Source organism: Lytechinus pictus, chromosome 17 (genome assembly GCF_037042905.1).
Source record: "Lytechinus pictus isolate F3 Inbred chromosome 17, Lp3.0, whole genome shotgun sequence".
NCBI classification, from domain to species: Eukaryota; Metazoa; Echinodermata; class Echinoidea; order Temnopleuroida; family Toxopneustidae; genus Lytechinus; species Lytechinus pictus.
Window position 1 is genome coordinate 11,498,153 of NC_087261.1, and position 20,432 is coordinate 11,518,584.

General features: G+C 34.4%; 1 protein-coding gene across 7 annotated transcripts in view; it reads left to right on the plus strand.

The window, feature by feature from the left end:
• LOC129279858 (coiled-coil and C2 domain-containing protein 1-like) overlaps positions 1 to 15,374 on the plus strand; it is a 40,445-nt gene extending 25,071 nt beyond the window's left edge. For 2 of the 7 annotated variants that reach the window (XM_064112161.1, XM_064112160.1), the window contains exons 19-24: positions 287 to 316; positions 1,408 to 1,457; positions 4,840 to 4,900; positions 8,834 to 8,960; positions 9,943 to 10,067; positions 11,241 to 13,737. In XM_064112161.1, coding sequence (XP_063968231.1) covers positions 287 to 316; positions 1,408 to 1,457; positions 4,840 to 4,900; positions 8,834 to 8,960; positions 9,943 to 10,067; positions 11,241 to 11,264 — 417 coding nt within the window. In that variant the 3' untranslated portion in view covers positions 11,265 to 13,737. Of the gene's footprint in view, positions 1 to 286; positions 317 to 1,407; positions 1,458 to 2,020; positions 3,788 to 4,839; positions 4,901 to 8,833; positions 8,961 to 9,942; positions 10,068 to 11,240; positions 13,985 to 14,522 lie in introns of those variants that run through there. The other 5 variants (XM_064112164.1, XM_064112163.1, XM_054915920.2 and 2 more) reach the window with 4 other exon arrangements.
• Positions 15,375 to 20,432: the final 5,058 nt, after the last annotated feature.

The following is a 20,432-nucleotide window of genomic DNA, read 5'->3' on the forward strand; positions in this document are numbered from 1 at the left end:
GCAAGAGCAGTGCGCATTTTAGCTTGCATGTAGCTTGAGCGCCGTGATGGGCGAGTGCGCCAAGCATTTTATTATGAAATACACTTTTTTGGGGGAAAATACAAAATATTTATCTCACACGGTAAAAATACTGATTTTTTTGTCAAAATACTGATTTTGGGGGATAAGAATACTGAAAATGCAAAATACAACTTGGCAGCTCTGCGTAGTTTCTTACTCTACTAATTTATATGTGATATTAAAAGAAATATATCATAAGTTTGATTTTGTATAATTCCTATTCCAGGTATCCAGTCCTCCTGCTGCAGCTTCAAAGGTAAATATTATTCACCGATCATAGGTCAAATGGGTAGTTTGGTGCAACATGAAATTTCAACAATGAAAGCATGAGCTTGTAATCTTCAATACCAAAATATGCATAAAGATTTTTTTTTGTTTGAAGTTGAAAACTGTAATAGGGAGGATATATATTTAAGAATTAAGGCAAAATTCACATTCAGTTTTCATAGTGTTATATTTTCTAATTTGAGGATTTAGAATCAGCAAATAACTCTCTTGAGCCTATACCCTTTATAGACCGGAAATTTACTGTGCAAATGTCTAGGGGTCCTTATTCAGCACTTATAGATATCTCCATGATATATATATACATGTATATACAGTAAAACCTGTCTATAGTAGCCACCCAAGGGAAACGAAAAATGTGACCTTTGTAGACAGGTGGCTGCTATGGACAGGTTGTTTAACACATGATTTGTCTCTGAGGGAATCATTTTAGTGGCCACTATAGACAGGTTGGCTGCTATAGAGAGGTGGCCGCTAAGACAGGTTTGACTGTATATGTAATACTAAAAAGAGCTATGCATATAACTGTTATTGGAATTCAGCAAAGCTACAGTGTATTTATTTATTTTTTTTTTCACATCTAGTTTTGATGAAGTTTCAGTTTCATGCTAGTTGACATTAATTTTTTCTATGCAAACCAACTTGGAATATGGATAAAGTTTATCATTAACATAAGTTGTAGTCTGTTATGGTTTGTCTATACAGATATTTGTTGGATTGAGATATGTTAGGGTGGTATTGAACATGGTGTTGAAGATGAATATTATCATTACCTACAGTTGTGCTAAAAAGTTAGTGAACCCCACCACAAAATGCACTCCTCCATGCTGAGTGTTGAATGGAGACAACAACTCTACAATGTTCGGCCAGCCAAGAGTAATAAACTTTATTCAATGTAAACGGTTATATCTTATCAGCTGATTTCACAATTAAATATCTAAAACATGGCAGAACTTGGAACACTTGAAATTTGTTCATTTTCTGGTGGGGTTCGTTAATTTTGTAGTACCACTGTATCTATTTCTCTATCTCTTTTGTTTGTTGTTATGTGTTCTCAAATAGAAAGCATCCTCATCCTCAGCCAGTGGAAGTTCATCTGGAAGTGGGCACAGGTGAGTTTTTTGTCTTCATTTGCTTGTAGGGTGGTGGTGTATTCCCATCTTTTCAAATCAGTCCAAGAATCCTATCCTGTTTCATTTATAGGGTCTGCCAGAAAGAGATTAATCTTAATGAGTGTGCAGTCTTCTAAGAACACACACCAATCTACATTAGACATTATATGTATCACAGTGTAGTATGTGTTTATGATGAGGCTAGATTGGGTCACTTCAGTAATTTTACTAGACCGTTCATTCAAAAGAGCAACAAAAGACAGAATAATCTTAAACGCAGTGAATAGTTTCCTGGTACCATATCGCATTTGCTCCATATTTTCAAAAGATTGCTACACAGAAAGATTTTTTTTGTGTGCAGCAGATTTTTACATTTGACTGTACAGAATTTAGTTGAGAACTTTTCTCTTTCGACCAAAAATGCTAATCATATTTGGTAAGGAAAATCATTCCCTGCAATATGTGTGCTGTGCTTGAGAACTTACATACACAACCGACATAAATGTAATCATATTTATGTTTTGTGTTTTTACTCCCTGTAATGTCCATGTGTGTGCACACAGAAATAAAGATTCCAAAGTATGTGAGGTCACCTAGCTTAAAAGTACAGTAGCTGCCAGAAGACAAATAAAAGAAAATCATAAATATGGCCAATAATGAATACTAGAAAGAAAAAGAGATGCCCCCAGATGACACTCCTACTAATTTCTCATCTACTTCATATCAGCTGATTAATAACTGAAATTAGATTAAGATTAAATTTTCTTACGATATGGATATGGTGTGTGAGCTTGTTTTGGGGAAAATGAACCGTGTTGTGAGGTTTTCACATTGTTATTGAACATTATCTGAATGTGTACACGTCTTTCCTTAAAAATGATATGTCGGATTTGACATTGATATGAGTTCGAACAGAATCCAATAAAATGACCACTCATGTGTTTGTATCTATGATTCAAACATATGTGCCAAATGGCTCTGGAAAAATACCCATGTAATTGTTGAGAAATAAGCAAAATAAGCACAGAATTCCATCAAATGTCGGGTATTTTTCCGAACAATATTAGTACACTGTCCCACATATGCCTTTTTGTGCTAGTGATCAGAATTGCTGGTTTTCAGCTAAGATTTCATGATTTCACAAAGATAAGTTTAGTTCAATGTACCAGAACTACATCTACAGTTATGATAAAATGGTGGCATTTAACCTTGATTTTAAAGACTAAATAATTGTTTGCTCCAACTACTGTCTTTTACCTTTAAAGTCTGTATCCATCCATGAAGTTCAAATTTATTGATGTAATGTTTGATCATGAATGACTGAGTGTTTTCATACTGTGCATGCTATGTATCATTACTTCATGAAAATATGCAAAAAATGAAAATGCTATAACTGTATAATTTTGCATCAAATTTTGATGTAATTTTCGCTGTTATATTGTTCGACTTTACTTTATTCGATCTACATGTAACTTCAGTTGATTTAGGGTAGACTTGGCGTTGAAGATTTACTAGAACATATAAAAAGATACAATTTAATGATTTTTTGTTCATGACAGGATGTAATATTCCAAATTGAATGGAATAATTCTTTTTATTAGATATTCAGGTGCAAATATACTTCAGATATTTAAAAAAAAATCAAAGTTTATAGATTTTAAAGATTTCATACCTATTAGAAGGATACAAATGATTTCTTATGAAAATGTTTTTTTTAGAACATTCATGACATCAATTAATGAACAAATACTTGTCATAAAAATTGAATGGAATAACTCTTTTTATTAGATATTCAATTGCAAATATACTTCAGATATTTAAAAAAAATCAAAGTTTATAGATTTTAAAGATTTCATACCTATTAGAAGGATAAAAATGATTTCTTATGAAAAAAAAAACATTCATGACATTAATTAATGAACAAATACTTGTCATAACAACGTAGTATGAGGGTTTGTGTTTTTAGCATTGGCAATGTGGATAATGAAGAACAACAAACATGAATTGAGTTATGATTAAACTAAAGTTCATTGTTCATGATCTGTCTATGATGTAAATGTGATGAAGCTGCCAATCATTTTTTTCTTGTAATCTCAATTCCATCTGCTTACATGTACTGGATTCACTGTTAAATATATACGAATCATGTATTTTGTCTTAAAGAATACAAATGAAGGTATGGAAATGAACGATTATGAAACCATATTAGAAACAAACATAAATTGAGAGACACACATATTAATAATCTATTATTGTTCATTTAGTGTCCTCAGTTACATAGAAGTCTTCTTCTTCAACTATTTCACCATCTTAAGAATTAGCATTATTAGAAAAAAAAGTAAAAATCCTGGGTTGATTGAGCCTGTGCTCATGCTGGTCCAGCCCTGTGGAATTCACTACCACAGGAGCTGAAGAACTCAAACTCTGCAACATCCTTTAAGGGCAACCTAAAATTGCATTTGTTCACCAGCAGGTACTAGGTTTGAAGACAGACATTTTTTCCTCATTTGTTTACCCTTTCTTGTTCTTCCCTAAGTTTTCTTTATTTTTATGTTTTGCTCTCTTCTAAGTGCCTTGAGCATTTAATAAAAATGGAAAAGACGTTATATATTATTATTATTATTATTATATTTGTATATATTGTTAGTAAATAAGCTATTGACATTATCATTTTATTTGTATGTATTCAGTACTCAGAAGTTTTATCTGCTTTTCCACCTTGATGTAAATAAAATAAGTTTTAGTAAGAAATTTAAAAAAAAATCATGTTTTGTAATAACTTGTTGTATGTGATCTGGGGGAGTGGGTGTGTGTCATTATAAAGCTAATGTAAGTTATGCAAAACTTTACCAAAAACCTGTGACACTTTTATACATGTATTGTACTATATATTTTTTTACTGATAGTAACACAATAACAGATAAGCTGATAAGTCGAACCTGTATTGTTAAAGATTTGTGTCATGGACCATACATAGATTAAACCATCACTTCTGACCATAGTTTAGCTTAAATCCGAGTTCAGAATATTGGCCTTAAACAATACAAATTCTTCCATGTCCATAAACCTTATTTACTCTTTTTTAGGAACAGTTTCACATTCATAGCGGATGGTATTCTGATCATCAAACACTGGACTATCTTTTGTTTAGGATTTTAGACCACACTTCTATTTTATTCACACTTCTATCTTCTTCTACCTGAAACCTCACGTTTCTTTTTCTTGAAAAAGTCTCTCATCTCTTAATATTGAATAATACAAATAAAAGTGGTTGAAGTATCATTAGATGATTAAGTGCCCATTCCTATTAGTATATTTCCTTTTTTCTTAGATCTTGCTTTTCTATCTCTATCAGAAATTTTCTGTCTAATTTTTCCTTCAGAACGTCCGCTACTGATAGCATTGAAATACTTAAGTGGGAGATTGGAACACTCAAGAAAAAGGTCAGTCAAGTTTTTATTAAAGGACCAATACTCTGGTAGATTTAAAGATTCAAATCCGTTTAAGGGTCAAGTCCATCCCAGAAAAATGTTAATTTGAAAAATAGAGAAAAATCAAACTAGCATAACGCTAAAAATTTCATCAAAATCGGATGTAAAATAAGAAAGTTATGACATTTTAAAGTTTCGCTTATTTTTCACAAAAGAGTGATATGCACAACTCAGTGACAAGCAAATTAGACAGTTAATGATGTCCCTCACTCACAATTTTTTTGAATTGTTTGAATTATACAATATTTCATTTTTTTACAGATTTGACAATAAGGACCAACTTGACCGAAACATATAGTATTAAACAATACTAATTCCACATGTTCAGGGAGGAATTAATCGTTTCACTTGACAATGAGGATAAAATTTGAATATTTCATACGTCATATAATGAAATACAAAAGAAATAATGAGTAGATGACATCATCAGTCTCCTCATTTGCATACTGACCAGGATGTGCATATCACTGTTTTGTGAAATTAAGCCAAACTTTAAAATCTCATAACTTATTTTACATCCGATTTTGATAAAATTTTCAGTGTTATGCTTGTTGGATTTTTCTCTTTTTATTCAAATATGCTTTTTGTTGGGGTGGACTTGTTCTTCAATGAAGAGGGTATAGAGGGAAGTCATTATGAAAAAAAAATTCAACAAACTTGGATTTAAAATATGATAACAGATATTGGGTCAGATGCACAAAAAGCAGCAGTTGCTTGAAAGCAATTGCTAGCCAAGCAAAAGAATAAGATCATGCCTTAGCATTTGCTTTATTTGTTCTGCATAATCCTTTGCTTGTGCTAAACCCTTCTTGTCTTCAGAAAGCAATTTCTAGCGGTTTGAACAATAGTGACATCAAGCTGGTGTGAACACAACTCACAGAACAAATCTATTACTTAAACTTGTTTCTAATCAATAAATTTCTACATTTGGCATTCAGTTTGCACTTACTAGCAAGAAAACATGTACATGTGGGCTACTGTACACCTTGGGGTTCTCTCTCAGGTACATAAACATGATTATAAAACGCGAAGGTCCTGATCAAGCAAACACTCAAGTTGCTCTGACGTAGCTTGAAAAAACCCCAAGCAAACGCTTAAACGCACAAGCAAAATGTTCACTTTATGCATACACTTTTTAGCAATAGCTTAATCGTGAAGCAAATGCTAGCAATTGCTTGAGCTTACTTGCTAAAGCTTTTGCTTGCTAATTTTTATGCATACGGAATCGAGCAAAAGCCTGACAAAAGCAATTGCTACTTTTTATGCATCTGACCCATAGGCCCGTATTCTGAAGCCGGGTCTAACTTAAACCCAGGTTTAAAGTTGTGGTTTAAGTATGGGAAGCCAAAAGTGTCAAAATCTTTATTAAGTTGTAAGTTTCTTATGTTTACTGTGCTTTTTCCTAAAGCATCGATGGTGAAGACAATTATCTATTTATACTTCCTAGACAATTATGAATGATTTGAGAGCCAAATGAGCTGAAATATGATATCTCTATTGTTAGTGATTTATGTAACAATTGGCTATCCATACTTAAACCACAACTTTAAACCTGAGTTTAAGTTAAACTCGACTTCAGAATACGGGCCATAGGGTTTTCTGATACTATTTTGGTCCTTATACACCTGTATCAAGAGAAAATGTATTTTACACATATGTTGAGTTCGCAATAATACAAGCTTTATCTTTATAGATAAAGAAAATCATGATATTGGAAGGACAATGAGTTACCCACAAACTCATGCCATTTTGAAATAATATTGCTAACAAGAGGGTTCCAATATTTAAAGGGTGTATTTTAAGGGTTCAGTTTTGAAAAAAAAAGTCCCCTAAAATCATTCAATCAAGGGCTCTTATTTATTTTTGAGGAAACATTGTTAATTTGTTTCATACAAATCTTCCCTGAGCAGTCATGAAAGGAGGTTATTTTGTCAGTCTTTCTTCGAAATACCTGTGATAAGGACTGTGATTTTGCCGAGTTCCCTTCTAAAATCCCATGATAGTGGGTAAGTATGATGGATTCCATTCCAAAAGCATGTAATAGGGGGTCAAAACTTAACCCTTTTCCATCATTGAAGTATATCTCTAGAAATCTGGAACAAGCATACATGTATGGATGGTTGGAACACCTAAAGGGAGTGAGCATAAACAGTCAGACGGCAGGTCCCAAACAAGTGGCTTCTTTCATCCAAGTGATATTCATGACTTGAGATGTTTTGCATATTTAATGAGCTTGATGCGGACCAAAACACCTCTTTTCATTCGGTCATTGCTGCTCTAATTGTGCATCGAATTTCATGAATTTGGTATCATTGTAAAAAGGAAGAATCATTCTTTCAGGTCATGTGTTTGAATTTATTCAAAGATTTTGTAATATAGGTTAAAATGTTGATCTAAAATATGCTACAAAATAATTATTTTCACCTGACAAAAGCTGCTATTTTCACACTTTATTTTTGTTTGAGCCCAAATGATTTTTAGATCATGATAAAGCTGAATATGTATGCTTTAAAATGATATAGGTTTCAAAATAAGAATTGGTTTAATCGGGTCAAGATCACACTTTTCATTTGCCAAGGACATAAAGCAGCTTGAAAACAAGAATACTGCACTCTGATTGGTCAAAGAGACCACACACTGCAAATTCCAACGGTTCCAGTGCCTGGGTTCATGGGAAGGTCACACATCCCATGTGGTAATCTCCTCAAATACACTGCCCCTGTTGTACTGTGAACCTTATCCAGCCAATCAGAACTCTGGATTTCATGCAAGTACAACATTTCAGAAATCTTGTCTTGTACCTTGGTGGGAAAAGTGTGATCTTGACCCGATTAAAAGGTGCCGCATATCAAGAGTGGCATTGTGAGAAAGTACAGAAGTTCAGCTTTATGGTGATATAGATATCATTGAGGCTCAAAATAAAAAGTTTTGCACAATTTGCAAAAGAAAACAGAGGAAGAAAATTCAGTTTTGAGGCACATTTTCAGGCCAGAAATTTACTTATTTAACAAAATATTGTATACAAAATAAATGACCAGTATGAAAGAGTAACATTTACTCTATCTGATGGTGCAATAATATTTCATTTGACTTGAGGTGAAAACAGGTAAATTCTTAGAGAAAGAAAATCTCACGAATCACGAGATTTTGCAAGGAGGAGGATTCAGCCACGAGATGATTTGGATGAATCTGGCCTTTTTGCTCATTAGCATAGGGACCTGCGGTCTGACTGTAAAGGAAACCAAAACCCAAGAAGAGCAGCAATCTTATTGAAAATAGTAAAATGAGAGGAACACAACAAGTTTCATCAAAATCGGTCTTTTAAAACGTCTTCTTGTTCTTTCTATGGGGATCCTCAAATTGGCCACCATTCTTCAGAATCGCAGACTTTGTGGACAACTCTCCATTTGTTTTTTACACAAATTTTCAGATTTTCCCTCTATCTTTCAAATTGTATCTTGCCTCCTTCTGAGCATAACATATGTCTTTGGAAAATATAATTCACTCCACATATGTCAAGGTCAGGAGGAGATAATGTGAAATATGTAAAATAAATTGGAAATTCTTAAAATTTGTGTACAAAACAAGTGGAACGTTGTCCACAAAATCTGCCATTTTGAAGCATGTTTGCCAATTTGAGGATCCCCATAGAAAGTATAACAAGACTTTTCAAACTTCCATATTCTATAACCGATTTTGATGAAACAAGTTTTCGATTGCTCCTCATTTTATTCTTTCTGAGAAGATGGATTCTCTTGTATTTTAGTTTCCTTTTAGTGGAACTGTTTTAAATCTAAGGAAACCATGTACTTGTACTAAAAAAAATGTACATAAAGTTACAAGCAGTTGTGAATATTGATCATATCTCTATATGTTACACCTCAGATTGCTGACATGCAAGCACACAAGCAGCAAGTCCCTAATGAATTTGCTATGAGCTACAGAACACTTCAAGAAAGATTACAGAAACTACAGATATTCCTGAAGGAAGGAGGATCGCAAGCTAGAAATGGTATGGCATTATTATTTTTATCAAAGAGCTTTTTAACTGGAACAAATCATTTTAAAAGGGATTTGCTTTTGACAATGAAATCTTAACCAAGGTTGAGTTTTTGAAATGTCATCATAACTTAAAAAGTATATGCATCTGTCTCATGATACTTGAACATATGGGCCCGTATTATGAAGTCGGGTTAAACTTAAACTCAGGTTTAAAGTTGTGGTTTAAGTATGGACAGCCAATTGTTACATAAATCACTAACGGTAGAGATATCATATTTCAGCTCATTTGGCTCTCAAATCATTCATAAATTTCTAGGAAGATATATAGATTATTGTCTTCACCATAGATGAATCAGGAAAGAGCACAGTAAACATAAGAAACGTACAACTTAATAAAAAAAAATTGATACTTTTGGCTTCCCATACTTAAACCACAACTTTAAACCTGACTTCAGAATACGGGCCATGGAGTGTAATCATGTATCACTTATCATGCATTAGTTTCAGGTCCCATGATCAAATTTGTTTAGGGTCAGTGACCTTTGACCATGTTTGGGATATTAACATTGACAAATGTTAACCAAGATTAAGTTTTTGAAATGTCAGCATAACTTTTTTTTTAAGTATAAGGGTCTTTTGATGAAATTTGGACTTTTCTTTTTACCTTTTGTGTGCATGATTTTCATAATGCATGTCAAATGAATGAAATGAAATTAAATGGATGTATTTGTACATTATGTTGTTCAGATCTCAGATGTGTGTCACAACATATTTTTAAGTCTGGCTGAACCAGAAATATATGCATTAAAATTTACACTGTAAATACAAAACTCATCACCTCGCTGTGACCTTTATCTTTTTACCTTTCACAAGGTTACAAGCCTTGTCACCCAACCTTTTAGGTCAGGCCAAGGAAGCTGTCCAATCAGCTTTCTTGGCCTTCACAACTATAAATATATGATGCTCTATGACCTTTGAACTGTGTTTCACAGCATATTTAACAAGGATACAAGCCCTGTCACCAAGCTTGCTAGCCCAGGTCAAGGAAGCTCTCCAAGCAGGACAGAAGGAGAAGGCTTCCATGTTCATGACCAGGAGGAAACTTGTCGATGCTGAAGTAAGTTTTCTTTTTTTGTTTAAAGGTAGCTCCTTGTTAGATTTGCTTCTCGACCCTCCCTCTCCTCATCCTACTTCCCTTCTCGACCCTCCCTCTCCTCATCCTACTTCCCTTCTCCTACCCCCTCCTCATCTCTTTCTTCTACCCATCTTCCTTTTCGCTCTCCGCCCCCTCCTCCTAGCCCATGCAAAAGAAGTTCTTCATGACCAGGAGAAAATTTTATCCATGCAGAAGTAAGTTTTAGAGAGAAGAATTTGTAATGTAAATTTGTACCCTGTCCCCTCCCCTTCTTTCCTTCTCCACCCCCTTCCCCTGCTCCTCTTCCTCATCATCTCCCTCTATTACTCCTCCCCTGCTCTCCCTCTCCTACCCATCCTCATTTCGCTCTCCTCCTAGCCCATGCCAAAGAAGTTCTCCATGCAGTTCATGACCAAGAGGAAATTGTATTCATTTTAAGTTTTACACAGAAGAATTTGTAATATAATTTTGTACCTTCGCCCCTCCCCTATGTTGCTTCTTCACCCCCCCCCCCTTCCCCCTACTCTTCCTCCTGCTCCTTCTCCTCTTCCTCCTTGTCCTAGCCCATTCCAAAGAAGTTCTCCATGCAGTTCATGACCAGGAAAAAATTTGTAAATGCATAAGTAAGTTTTACACAGACAAATTTGTAATATAAATTTGTGTCTTCGCCCCTAACAATCTGCAATACGGCCACATTATGAAGAATGTGTTTGATGAATTTGAATTAAAGGGTATTCATTGCACCACACACCTTATGACAGGTCTACGATCCAATGTTCAAACAAATCACATTTTCAACCTTTTTGCTGATTTCTTCTTCTTTTTTTTGAGGTTCAGAATAGTTATAAAACTTCTGATATTAATATTTTAAGCAATTGTAAGCCTTTGTTTCAGAGTAAAGACACAATAGATTTCTAATTGCAGCGTATCGATGACTTAAACTAAACTTAAAGTAGAGCTGGCCCTGGTACAAATCTCACCAATGTGTGAACAACCTTCAATGATGTTATGTGAATCGTGTTTGTAAGCTCACTTTATTGTTTAGCATGGGAAGGCACTCTGCATTGAGCATCCAACACCAACAACAGCACTAAACTTGTAATAAACTATTGTTTTTGGAAATACTAACAGATTTCTTTGCCTTCATCCTTCCAGATTGCATCATTATCAAGGAGATAAGAGCTTTCAGGGTCAACCCAAGTGCCATCTTTAGATGTAAAATATGTAGAAGATTGACATGGATACCTGTGGAACTGAGAGAGAGAGAGACCAGGGACCGGTTTGATAAATAGTTACAATTATGGCAACTTTAACCATTATTGTAACTACCATGGATTTCTTGATTGCGATTGGCTGTTGAGCCCCGTTACCATGGTATTTGCCATGATGGCAAATTAACATATTTGTAAGTTTTTATGTAGCTGGCCCCAGGACTCCAAAACACAAAGGTTTCCAATGGATTGTAAATGGTGTATGAAAGAACAGTTTTGATTGGTCCTTGTCAGTGCTTTCGAAAAGGATGCTCATGCAAGGCTGATCTTGATTGGTCAATGCAACATAGCGAGTGATTATAAGCCTTTGCATTGCAGAGCCCAGATGGTGTTGATCAATAATTATCTGTTGTATGTGATGATTTTTACTTGCATTTTTTGTAAGAAATTTAGATAGGTAACAATGCTCCATCTTGTACAATGTATATTCTGGTGTAAAGCATTGATATTCCTTTTATCCTTGGCCCCGTCTCACAATGAGTTACGATTGATCCGATCAATCGCAACTTTATGAAAATCCATCAGTGTCATAATTTTTTCTAAAGGAAATGTGCAAAATGTCCTTTATAAACAAAGGAGAACGCACCGAAATGTCAAGAAATCAATGAATTTATGGATATACATTCATATCTAGAAATTTTTTGAACAAACATGCATTTTAAATGTTGACTTTGCTGGCTTTCCATAGTTGCGATTGATCGGATCAATCGCAAGTCTTTGTAAGGCGGGCCCCAGATAACATAGTTCAGATAATATATTTATTAGGAACATAATTGTTTTATAAGCAATAAAATAAATCTTAAAAATAAACTTAATACACCTCGTAACGTAAATACGCCATATATGTAAAGGTACGTCCCATTTTGAAAATACAACATTTTACTTGTGTATTATTTTGTACGACATGTATGTCAAAAATATATATTATTATATTAGTTGTTACTAACATCAATCATGAATTCAATATGGTTGCCAAAGATTGAAGATGTGTATTTATGTCATGTAAGAGAGTTTATTTATTGTACCTACTTGTCTGGCTTAATGAGATAACTTATATTACATGTACATTACTATAATGTTATTCGCTCGAAGAGTTTATATAAAATGAAAAATATTCTAATATTCTAATAGCAAGTGAAGACTAATTTATGAAATCAAATATAAAATTTATGTAGATTCAAAATGTATAATCAGAATATAGTTGTATGTACCTGGGTATTTAATTGAATTAAATTGATTTTATTGTCCGATAAATGATACGTTTCTTACTAGTAACAAACAGGGGTACAAATCACATAAAATAATATATCAGAGGCCAATTTTAGAGAGGACTTATAATTATGGAGCACCATTTCTTTTTTTAATCTCGAAGTGACAGGTCGCATTTGGTTCTGTAAGGAATTTATATATTTTGCTCTAATTTTCATTTAATTTTTGGCACATTTTTGTCTCACCTGCATAGCAGAGTGAGACTATAGGCGCCGCTTTTCCGACGGCGGCGGCGACGGCGACGGCGGCGGCGGCGGCGGCGGCGACGGCGGCGGCGGCGTCAACACCAAATCTTAACCTGAGGTTAAGTTTTTGAAATGACAGCATAACTTAGAAAGTATATGGACCTAGTTCATGAAACTTGGCCATAAGGTTAATCAAGTATCACTGAACATCCTGCATGAGTTTCACGTCACATGACCAAGGTCAAAGGTCATTTAGGGTCAATGAACTTTGGCCGAATTGGGGGTATCTGTTGAATTACCATCATAACTTTGAAAGTTTATTTATCTGATTCATGAAACTTGGACATAATAGTAATCAAGTATTACTGAACATCCTGTGCAAGTTTCAGGTCACATGATCAAGGTCAAAGGTCATTTAGGGTCAATGAACTTTGGCCAAATTGGGGTATTTGTTGAATTACAGCCATAAATTTGAAAGTGTGTTGGTCTAGTTCATAAAACTTGGACATAATAGTAATCAAGTATCACTGAACATCCTGTGCGAGTTTCAGGTCACATGATCAAGGTCAAAGGTCATGTAAGGTCAAAGAACTTTGGCCATGTTGGGGGTATTTGTTGAATTGCCATCATATCTCTATAAGTGTATTGGTCTAGTTCATAAAACGTGGAAATAAGAGTAACCAAGTATCACTGAACATCTTGTGCGAGTTATAGTAGTTTTCAAAATCAGCACTGCTGCTATATTGAATCGTGTGATGCAGGTGAGACGGCCAGAGGCATTCCACTTGTTAATAGAATACAAGGAATCATATGAATTGGAAGTTTTGTAGAATTTCAAAGAATTCATGTATAATCTTATTCCAACGTTGGATGCATCCCTCCCCACTCATAATCAGTATTTTTTGGTTGGAAAAAAAAATGTGATTGAACAGAAAAAAAAATGGTAATTAACATCTGCATAAATCATCTTACGGTTGGGAGAATACTCATCAAGACACTTTTGGCCTACCATAACCCAGTTATGCACAACTTTACAAACGGGGTTATGATCACTCCCCCCCCCCCCCCCCCCGCCCCTTCATGTTTTTAAAGAGAAGTATGACTCTCTTGCCGAATTCAAATGCACTTTCATTTGTGGTATTGTAATAATGCTACATATTAACTTTTTTTTTTTTTAAAGTAAAAGTTGTCAGTATTGAGATACTCAGCATTATCCCCCACAATACATGGGTGGTGGTATAGTAAGAATGCATTCATCTGTACGATTTAATAAGACTTATATCTACGAGTCACTGTCATGGTATTTCCGGGCTGAAAATATTTATATCTAAATAAATAGAGTAAAATTCACAGAGCAAAATGCTGAAAATGTCATCAAAATCGGATAGCAAATATCAAAGTTATTGAATTTTAAAGTTTATCAATATTTTGTTATATGCACATCGTCATGAATATTCATTAGGTGGGCTGATGACGTCACATCCCCACTTTCCTTTTTCTTATGTTACTACATAAATTATAAATGTCTCATTTTTTCATACATGTGTAAATGATACATCTCCATTATGATGAAATAAGTTGCGGCAATAAATAACTAATGCACTTAATCAATTGTCAATTCAATTGTTTTAGTTCTTGGTAGAAAATTTCTGAATAAACCTTATTTCATATAATAAAATAAAAAAGAACAAGTGGGGATATGACATCATCAGCCCACCTAATGAATATTCATGAAGACATGCCTAGAACTGTTTCACCGGAATAATATCTACAGCCTGGATCCCTTTAAACCTTGGTTAGCTTAGACCACACTTTTATGGAGTGCCAGTTGTCATTCACCAATTAAAAAAAAATTCTTATCCTGCTGCAAAAAATTTCAAACAATTAATTTAGTCTTAAAATGGGAAGAATAGACAAATACAAAAAACGAATTTTGGTGAATTGATATATTATAATTGTCACGAATACAGAAGAAATATGATGAAGTCCAGCATTCCATAGAAGTGTGGTTTAAAATTCTTGTTAAGACTAGGGTTAAACCTAGGTTTAACTATCAAAATACCACCCACAGTATTTACTAATCAATGAATTAATATGCTCAGTTAATCTTGACCAAATTCATTTGCCAATGTTGTTAGCTGCTTTTTTATCACTTAAAAGATTGCAAAGCTAGATTTATTATACATAGAATTTCTGTTACAAAATGCAGTATATTTGAATTTAGCCAGTGATTTCCATGACTTCTTTACATTATTTGTTTTATATTTTGTCTTTCTCAATTTGTCACGAACTTTTGATTTGATGTATATTTGTCAGCTTTCTTATTAATCTCTAATCTCACATGATTTATATGTTTTGATTATAATTTTTGCAATATCGAAGCTTTACTATCTTTTATAGATCATAGATTATTATTGTTCTTCAAATAACTACAAATGAAAGTAAGATCCTGAATTAAAGATCTTAAAACAGGAATACCGTTGGTGTCTTTCTCTTTTATCCAAGTATCTAATGTACAAATCAACCTGTATTTTACAGAATATTAAAAAAGACTTGATGATGTGATTATCAATGTCATTGGAAGAGATTTTTGTTGTATTTGAATTAGAGGAGAATGAAACCCTTGAAACTAGTTATATTATATCAAATAGCAAAGTATAAAGAAGCGTGTAACTGAAAGTTATGGAAAAAATAAGAGGAAAGTTAGGAGTTTTTTAGTGAGTCATTCCATTCCGGAAATGCAAAAAATCGTAAATCTTAATCTTATACATTTGTTTTTCTCAAACACAAAAACAAGGCATTATTCTGACCTGTTGGTGTGATTTATTCCAACACTTGATGTAAATTTGTCTTGGCAGGGCAGCAACTGCCCTCTCTATGATTTATCAAGTAATGAAAAAGGGGGGAAATAGAAAAAGGAAAGGGAAGAAAGAAAGAAAGAAGACTATAAAAAGAGATTTCGGAGTCATTTAACTCTCTATTACCCAGTTCTCCAATTGAGAAAAAGTGATGTCACTTTTAGATCATGTTGCCCCCCCTTGCCTATCAAATAATCCTTGCCCCTACCATTGCATAGAATCCTTGATTTTGATTGGCTGTTGATCAACGTTACCATGGTAGTTACCATTGATTGCAACGTTACCATAATAATAGTATTTTTTTATGCAACGGGGTCCTGGTGCCGTCCTGGTGTATAGGCCTACATAAATTACTGCTATGTACACAGTGAAAATGCTGTTTAAAATGTCATGCAAAGCTGTTTACTATATAAGCTTTAACAGTAGTTTTTGTCTCACCTGCATAGCAGAGTGAGACTATAGGCGCCGCTTTTCCGACGGCGGCGGCGTCAACACCAAATCTTAACCTAAGGTTTAAAAGTTTTTGAAATGACAGCATAACTTAGAAAGTATATGGACCTAGTTCATGAAACTTGGCCATAAGGTTAATCAAGTATTACTGAACATCCTGCTTGAGTTTCACGTCACATGACCAAGGTTAAAGGTCATTAGCATGATTAGGATCAATGAACTTTGGCCAAATTGGGGGTATCTGTTGAATTACCATCATAACTTTGAAAGTTTATGGATCTGATTCATGAAACTTGAACATATTACTAATCAAGTATCACTGAACATCTTGTGCAAGTTTCAGGTCACATGGTTAAGGTCAAAGGTCATTTAGGGTCAATGAACTTTGGCCAAATTGGGGGTATTTGTTGAATTACCATCATAACTTTGAAAGTTTATTGTTCTAGTTCAAAAAAACTTGGACATAAGAGTAATGAAGTATCACTGAACATCCTGTGCATATTTCAGGTCACATGACCAAGGTCAAAGGTCAATGAGCTTTGGCCACAATGGGGTATCTGTTGAATTACCATCATAACTTCGAAAGTTTATGGATCTGATTCACTAGCGTACCTACGGGGGGGGCAGGGGGGCACTCTGCCCCCCCTGACGAGATTTTGAAGACCTTTTTTTTTTTTTTTTTTTTTTTTTTTTTTTTTTTTTTTTTTGCTTGTCAAATTTTTTCTGGTACGAAAATCTTTATTTTGTATTGATGACCCTTTTTTTTTTTTTTTTTTTTTTTTTTGCTTGTCAAATTTTTGGGCGGCCAATTTTGCCCCCCCTGTGAAAAATCCTAGGTACGCCACTGATCTGATTCATGAAACTTGGACATAAGAGTAATCAAGTATCTTTGAACATGGACATGGACTTTGGCCATGTTGGGGGTATTTGTTGAGTCACCATCATAACTCTGTAAGTATATTGGTCTAGTTCATAAAAATTGGACTTCAGAGTCATCAAGTTTCACTGAACATCTCATGGATTTTCAGGTCACATGACCAAAGTCAAAGGTCATTTAAGATCATTGAACTTTGGCCATTTTAGAGGTAATTGTTAGATTGCTGTCATAACTTTCAAAGTTCATAGATATAGTGTATAAAATGTGGATATAGGGGTAATCAAGTATCACTGACAAGTTTTAGGTCACATGATCAAGGTCAAATGTCAATGAACGTAGTATTGTATCATTTTATGAATGGTGTTTTTTGTGAATAATTATTTTATAGTAGTTTTCAAAGTCAGCACTGCTGCTATATTGAATCGCGTGATGCAGGTGAGACAGCCAGAGGCATTCCACTTGTTTAACAATTAAAACAACCGTATGATGCTTAATTTATTGATAAATAAGTATTAAAAATTAAACTTAAAAAAAAAGATTTTACACACTTGATTAAACTCTTAACAACTACTGTAAGGTTTATAACGTAGTACCAGGGGCGGCGGAACCGGGGATGTAGGGGGCACTTGCCCCAAAAATTATGACTAGGAAAAAAATTCCTTTTTTCAAAATGGAAAGTGCCCTTTTTTCAAATTGATATGTGTCCTCTTTCAAAATAGAATTCTTTTTTGAAGTAAAACATTTTAGGTTAGAAAATCACTTTTTTTTGCTCGCGCTCGCATCAGTTACTATTTAGTAAGGTACTTAGTTACAAAAAGGTTAGAGTGTCCAGTTTTCAGTGGGAATATCATAAATTTTCCGCTCGCGCTTCGTGCTCTCATCAATTATTGTTAAGTATGATAGGCCCTATTCATTATGTCCTTGGTTACAGAAAGTGCTTAAAGTGTCCACTTTTAGGTTAGAATATCACAAATCTTCAGCTCGCGCTTTGCGCTCGCATCACATTTTTGTTTAGTAAGGTACTTATCCTGTTCTTGGTTACAAAGAAGTGCTTAGCCTTAGAATGACAAGTTTTCAGCTTAGAATATCACAAATTTTCAGCTCGCGCTTCGCGCTCGCATTATTCGATTGATGAGATATGTATCATATGAGTCATTATGCAGTCCTTACCAGCTTCCTTTTCTGGTCAGTATATTATAAATTTCAGCTCCCGCTCGCGTAAATTCTTTAGTGAGATATCCATCTTTTTCATGATAACAAAAACTGCTTGGAATAATTTTCAGGTCTTATTAGTACATGAAATATCCAAAAGTTTGAGCTCGCAAAATATCACAAGGATTCCCTTTTTAATAGTTTTTTGCGTGATATTAACCAAAGAACAAGTTTCACAACTTAAGATTTGAAAATGCTTCAAAACCAATAGAGTCTAAATACATATTTTATCAACTAGAAATTATTTAAAAGGGAGTTGCTCAACCTAATCACTACAAAACACATAATTACTTAACGCAGATGATAATATCATGGTGAAAATATCCCTTTGTATCAAATGCCCATTTGGACATACAACCCTTTGTTTGAAGAAAGAAAATGCATTACATTTTGATATTTTATTCATAATAGCACAATGCATTATTGCATAATCTGTGCTTTGAGCTGGTCATCTGTTTTCGAGCCCTTCCGAGACGACTGTTCATCGCCGAGTAATCGTTTTATTTGTTTTTAAGGAGAAAACACATTCTTTGTCAACCTTTCTCTAGAAAAAAAAATAATTGATAATCTCAGAAAAGACTAGATTAGATTAAAACTGGAATGAATAATTACTTTCTAATTCTTTTAGATTAATATTTTAAAATCTCATTTAGATACATTGATCCTTTTGCCCCCCCCCCCCTCGCCCTTGCAATCCTCATAATTCAGCACATTTGGAACAGATACATGTATTACAAGGAGAGTAACAGACTAATTCCGCAAAAAAAATAAATGTCTTAAATATAATCCTTGTAAAAATAAGCATATTAATGCTTGCTGGTTCGTTATTTCTGAAATTCGTGTGGGTTGTTGACATGCTTGGTGAGAAAAGAATCAATACAGTACTTACCAAAAGACAACACAGCTGTTGTTTTCTCCAGTGAGGGCAGGGCCGTGAAAAGGTCGTGAGAAAATACACTTTTGTGTGTTTATTTTCTTGATACATATATATATCTACACCCACAAGTTCCTATTGGTCACCAGATCATAAACTTAATTATATCAAAAATAACTTTACGGTGTTAATTATACTAAAGACAAGAAGCAAATTTATAAGGTATAGCCATATAGGGCGAAATTTAACCCTTTTTATGCATGGTATACTACAGTACCTATGTCTACGAAATGTGAATGGCGCCAGCACAAATATCATTGTACCACATGTGTATAGCCCCATATTATTTGGGGCGGCTATATTTAGACTTAATAATCGCATTTAATTGTATTTTATGATGGTATGTAGGCTATTGAAAATGAAAATATGATATGAATGAATTGAATTAAGATAATAATCAGGGGGCGTCGCCAGGCTATTCATACTGGGCAAGAGGTCTTAGAAGGACGTCATCAACTGGATTGAATATTTTTTGGAGATACATGACCTATCTAGTTCATATTTTTTTCTTTTTTATTATTATCATTTTTTACTGCTTCTCCCACAACTTGAAAAATCAGAGGGCATTCGCTCCTGCTCCCCCAATGCCCCCCCCCCCCCGTTTCATAAAGCTGTTCGTAAGTTAAGAGCGACTTGAAGAATGACTGGTGATCCTTACACGCGCTAAACCATCGCCAATGAACATTTTGGTGTACACCATTTAACAAAAGAAAGGATCACCAGTCGTTCTTAAAGTCGCTCTTAACTTAGGAACAGCTTTATGAACGTTTTCAATTGGTGTGTCAGGGATAGAGGTGGCTCCAGCTAGTGTGTATCCAGGTAATGGTCCCGGTCACACTGACAAAACTGACCGATGATAACCCATTGAAGACACGAATAGTTTTTGTTTTGATCTGGGGCCTGTTGCAGAAAGAGTTGCGTTTAAACACAAGTTCTGAATACGGGTGCTTCATTGGCTGAAAATCGAGTTGCGCAAGATTTTTTTTAGTTGCGTTTGATCGCAACTCTTTCTGCAACGGGCCCCTGTAGTCGGTTTTATTATAGTATATCTGTATCATGATGAAGCAAGACAACCGATATAGGCGAGCTTTAATCAAAATCTGAATGATAAAATAACAAAAAGGACATGACACTGTTCCTCCCTTGCTTTTGTTTAGTAATATACACCCCCCCCCCAAAAAAAAAAAAAAAAAACTTGAAGAGAGAAACATCGCAGTGCTGTCGCCCTGTAGCCCATCTTTGTTATAAGTAGCCTTGGAATCTTGATTTTTTTAAAGGACACGAGTAATTT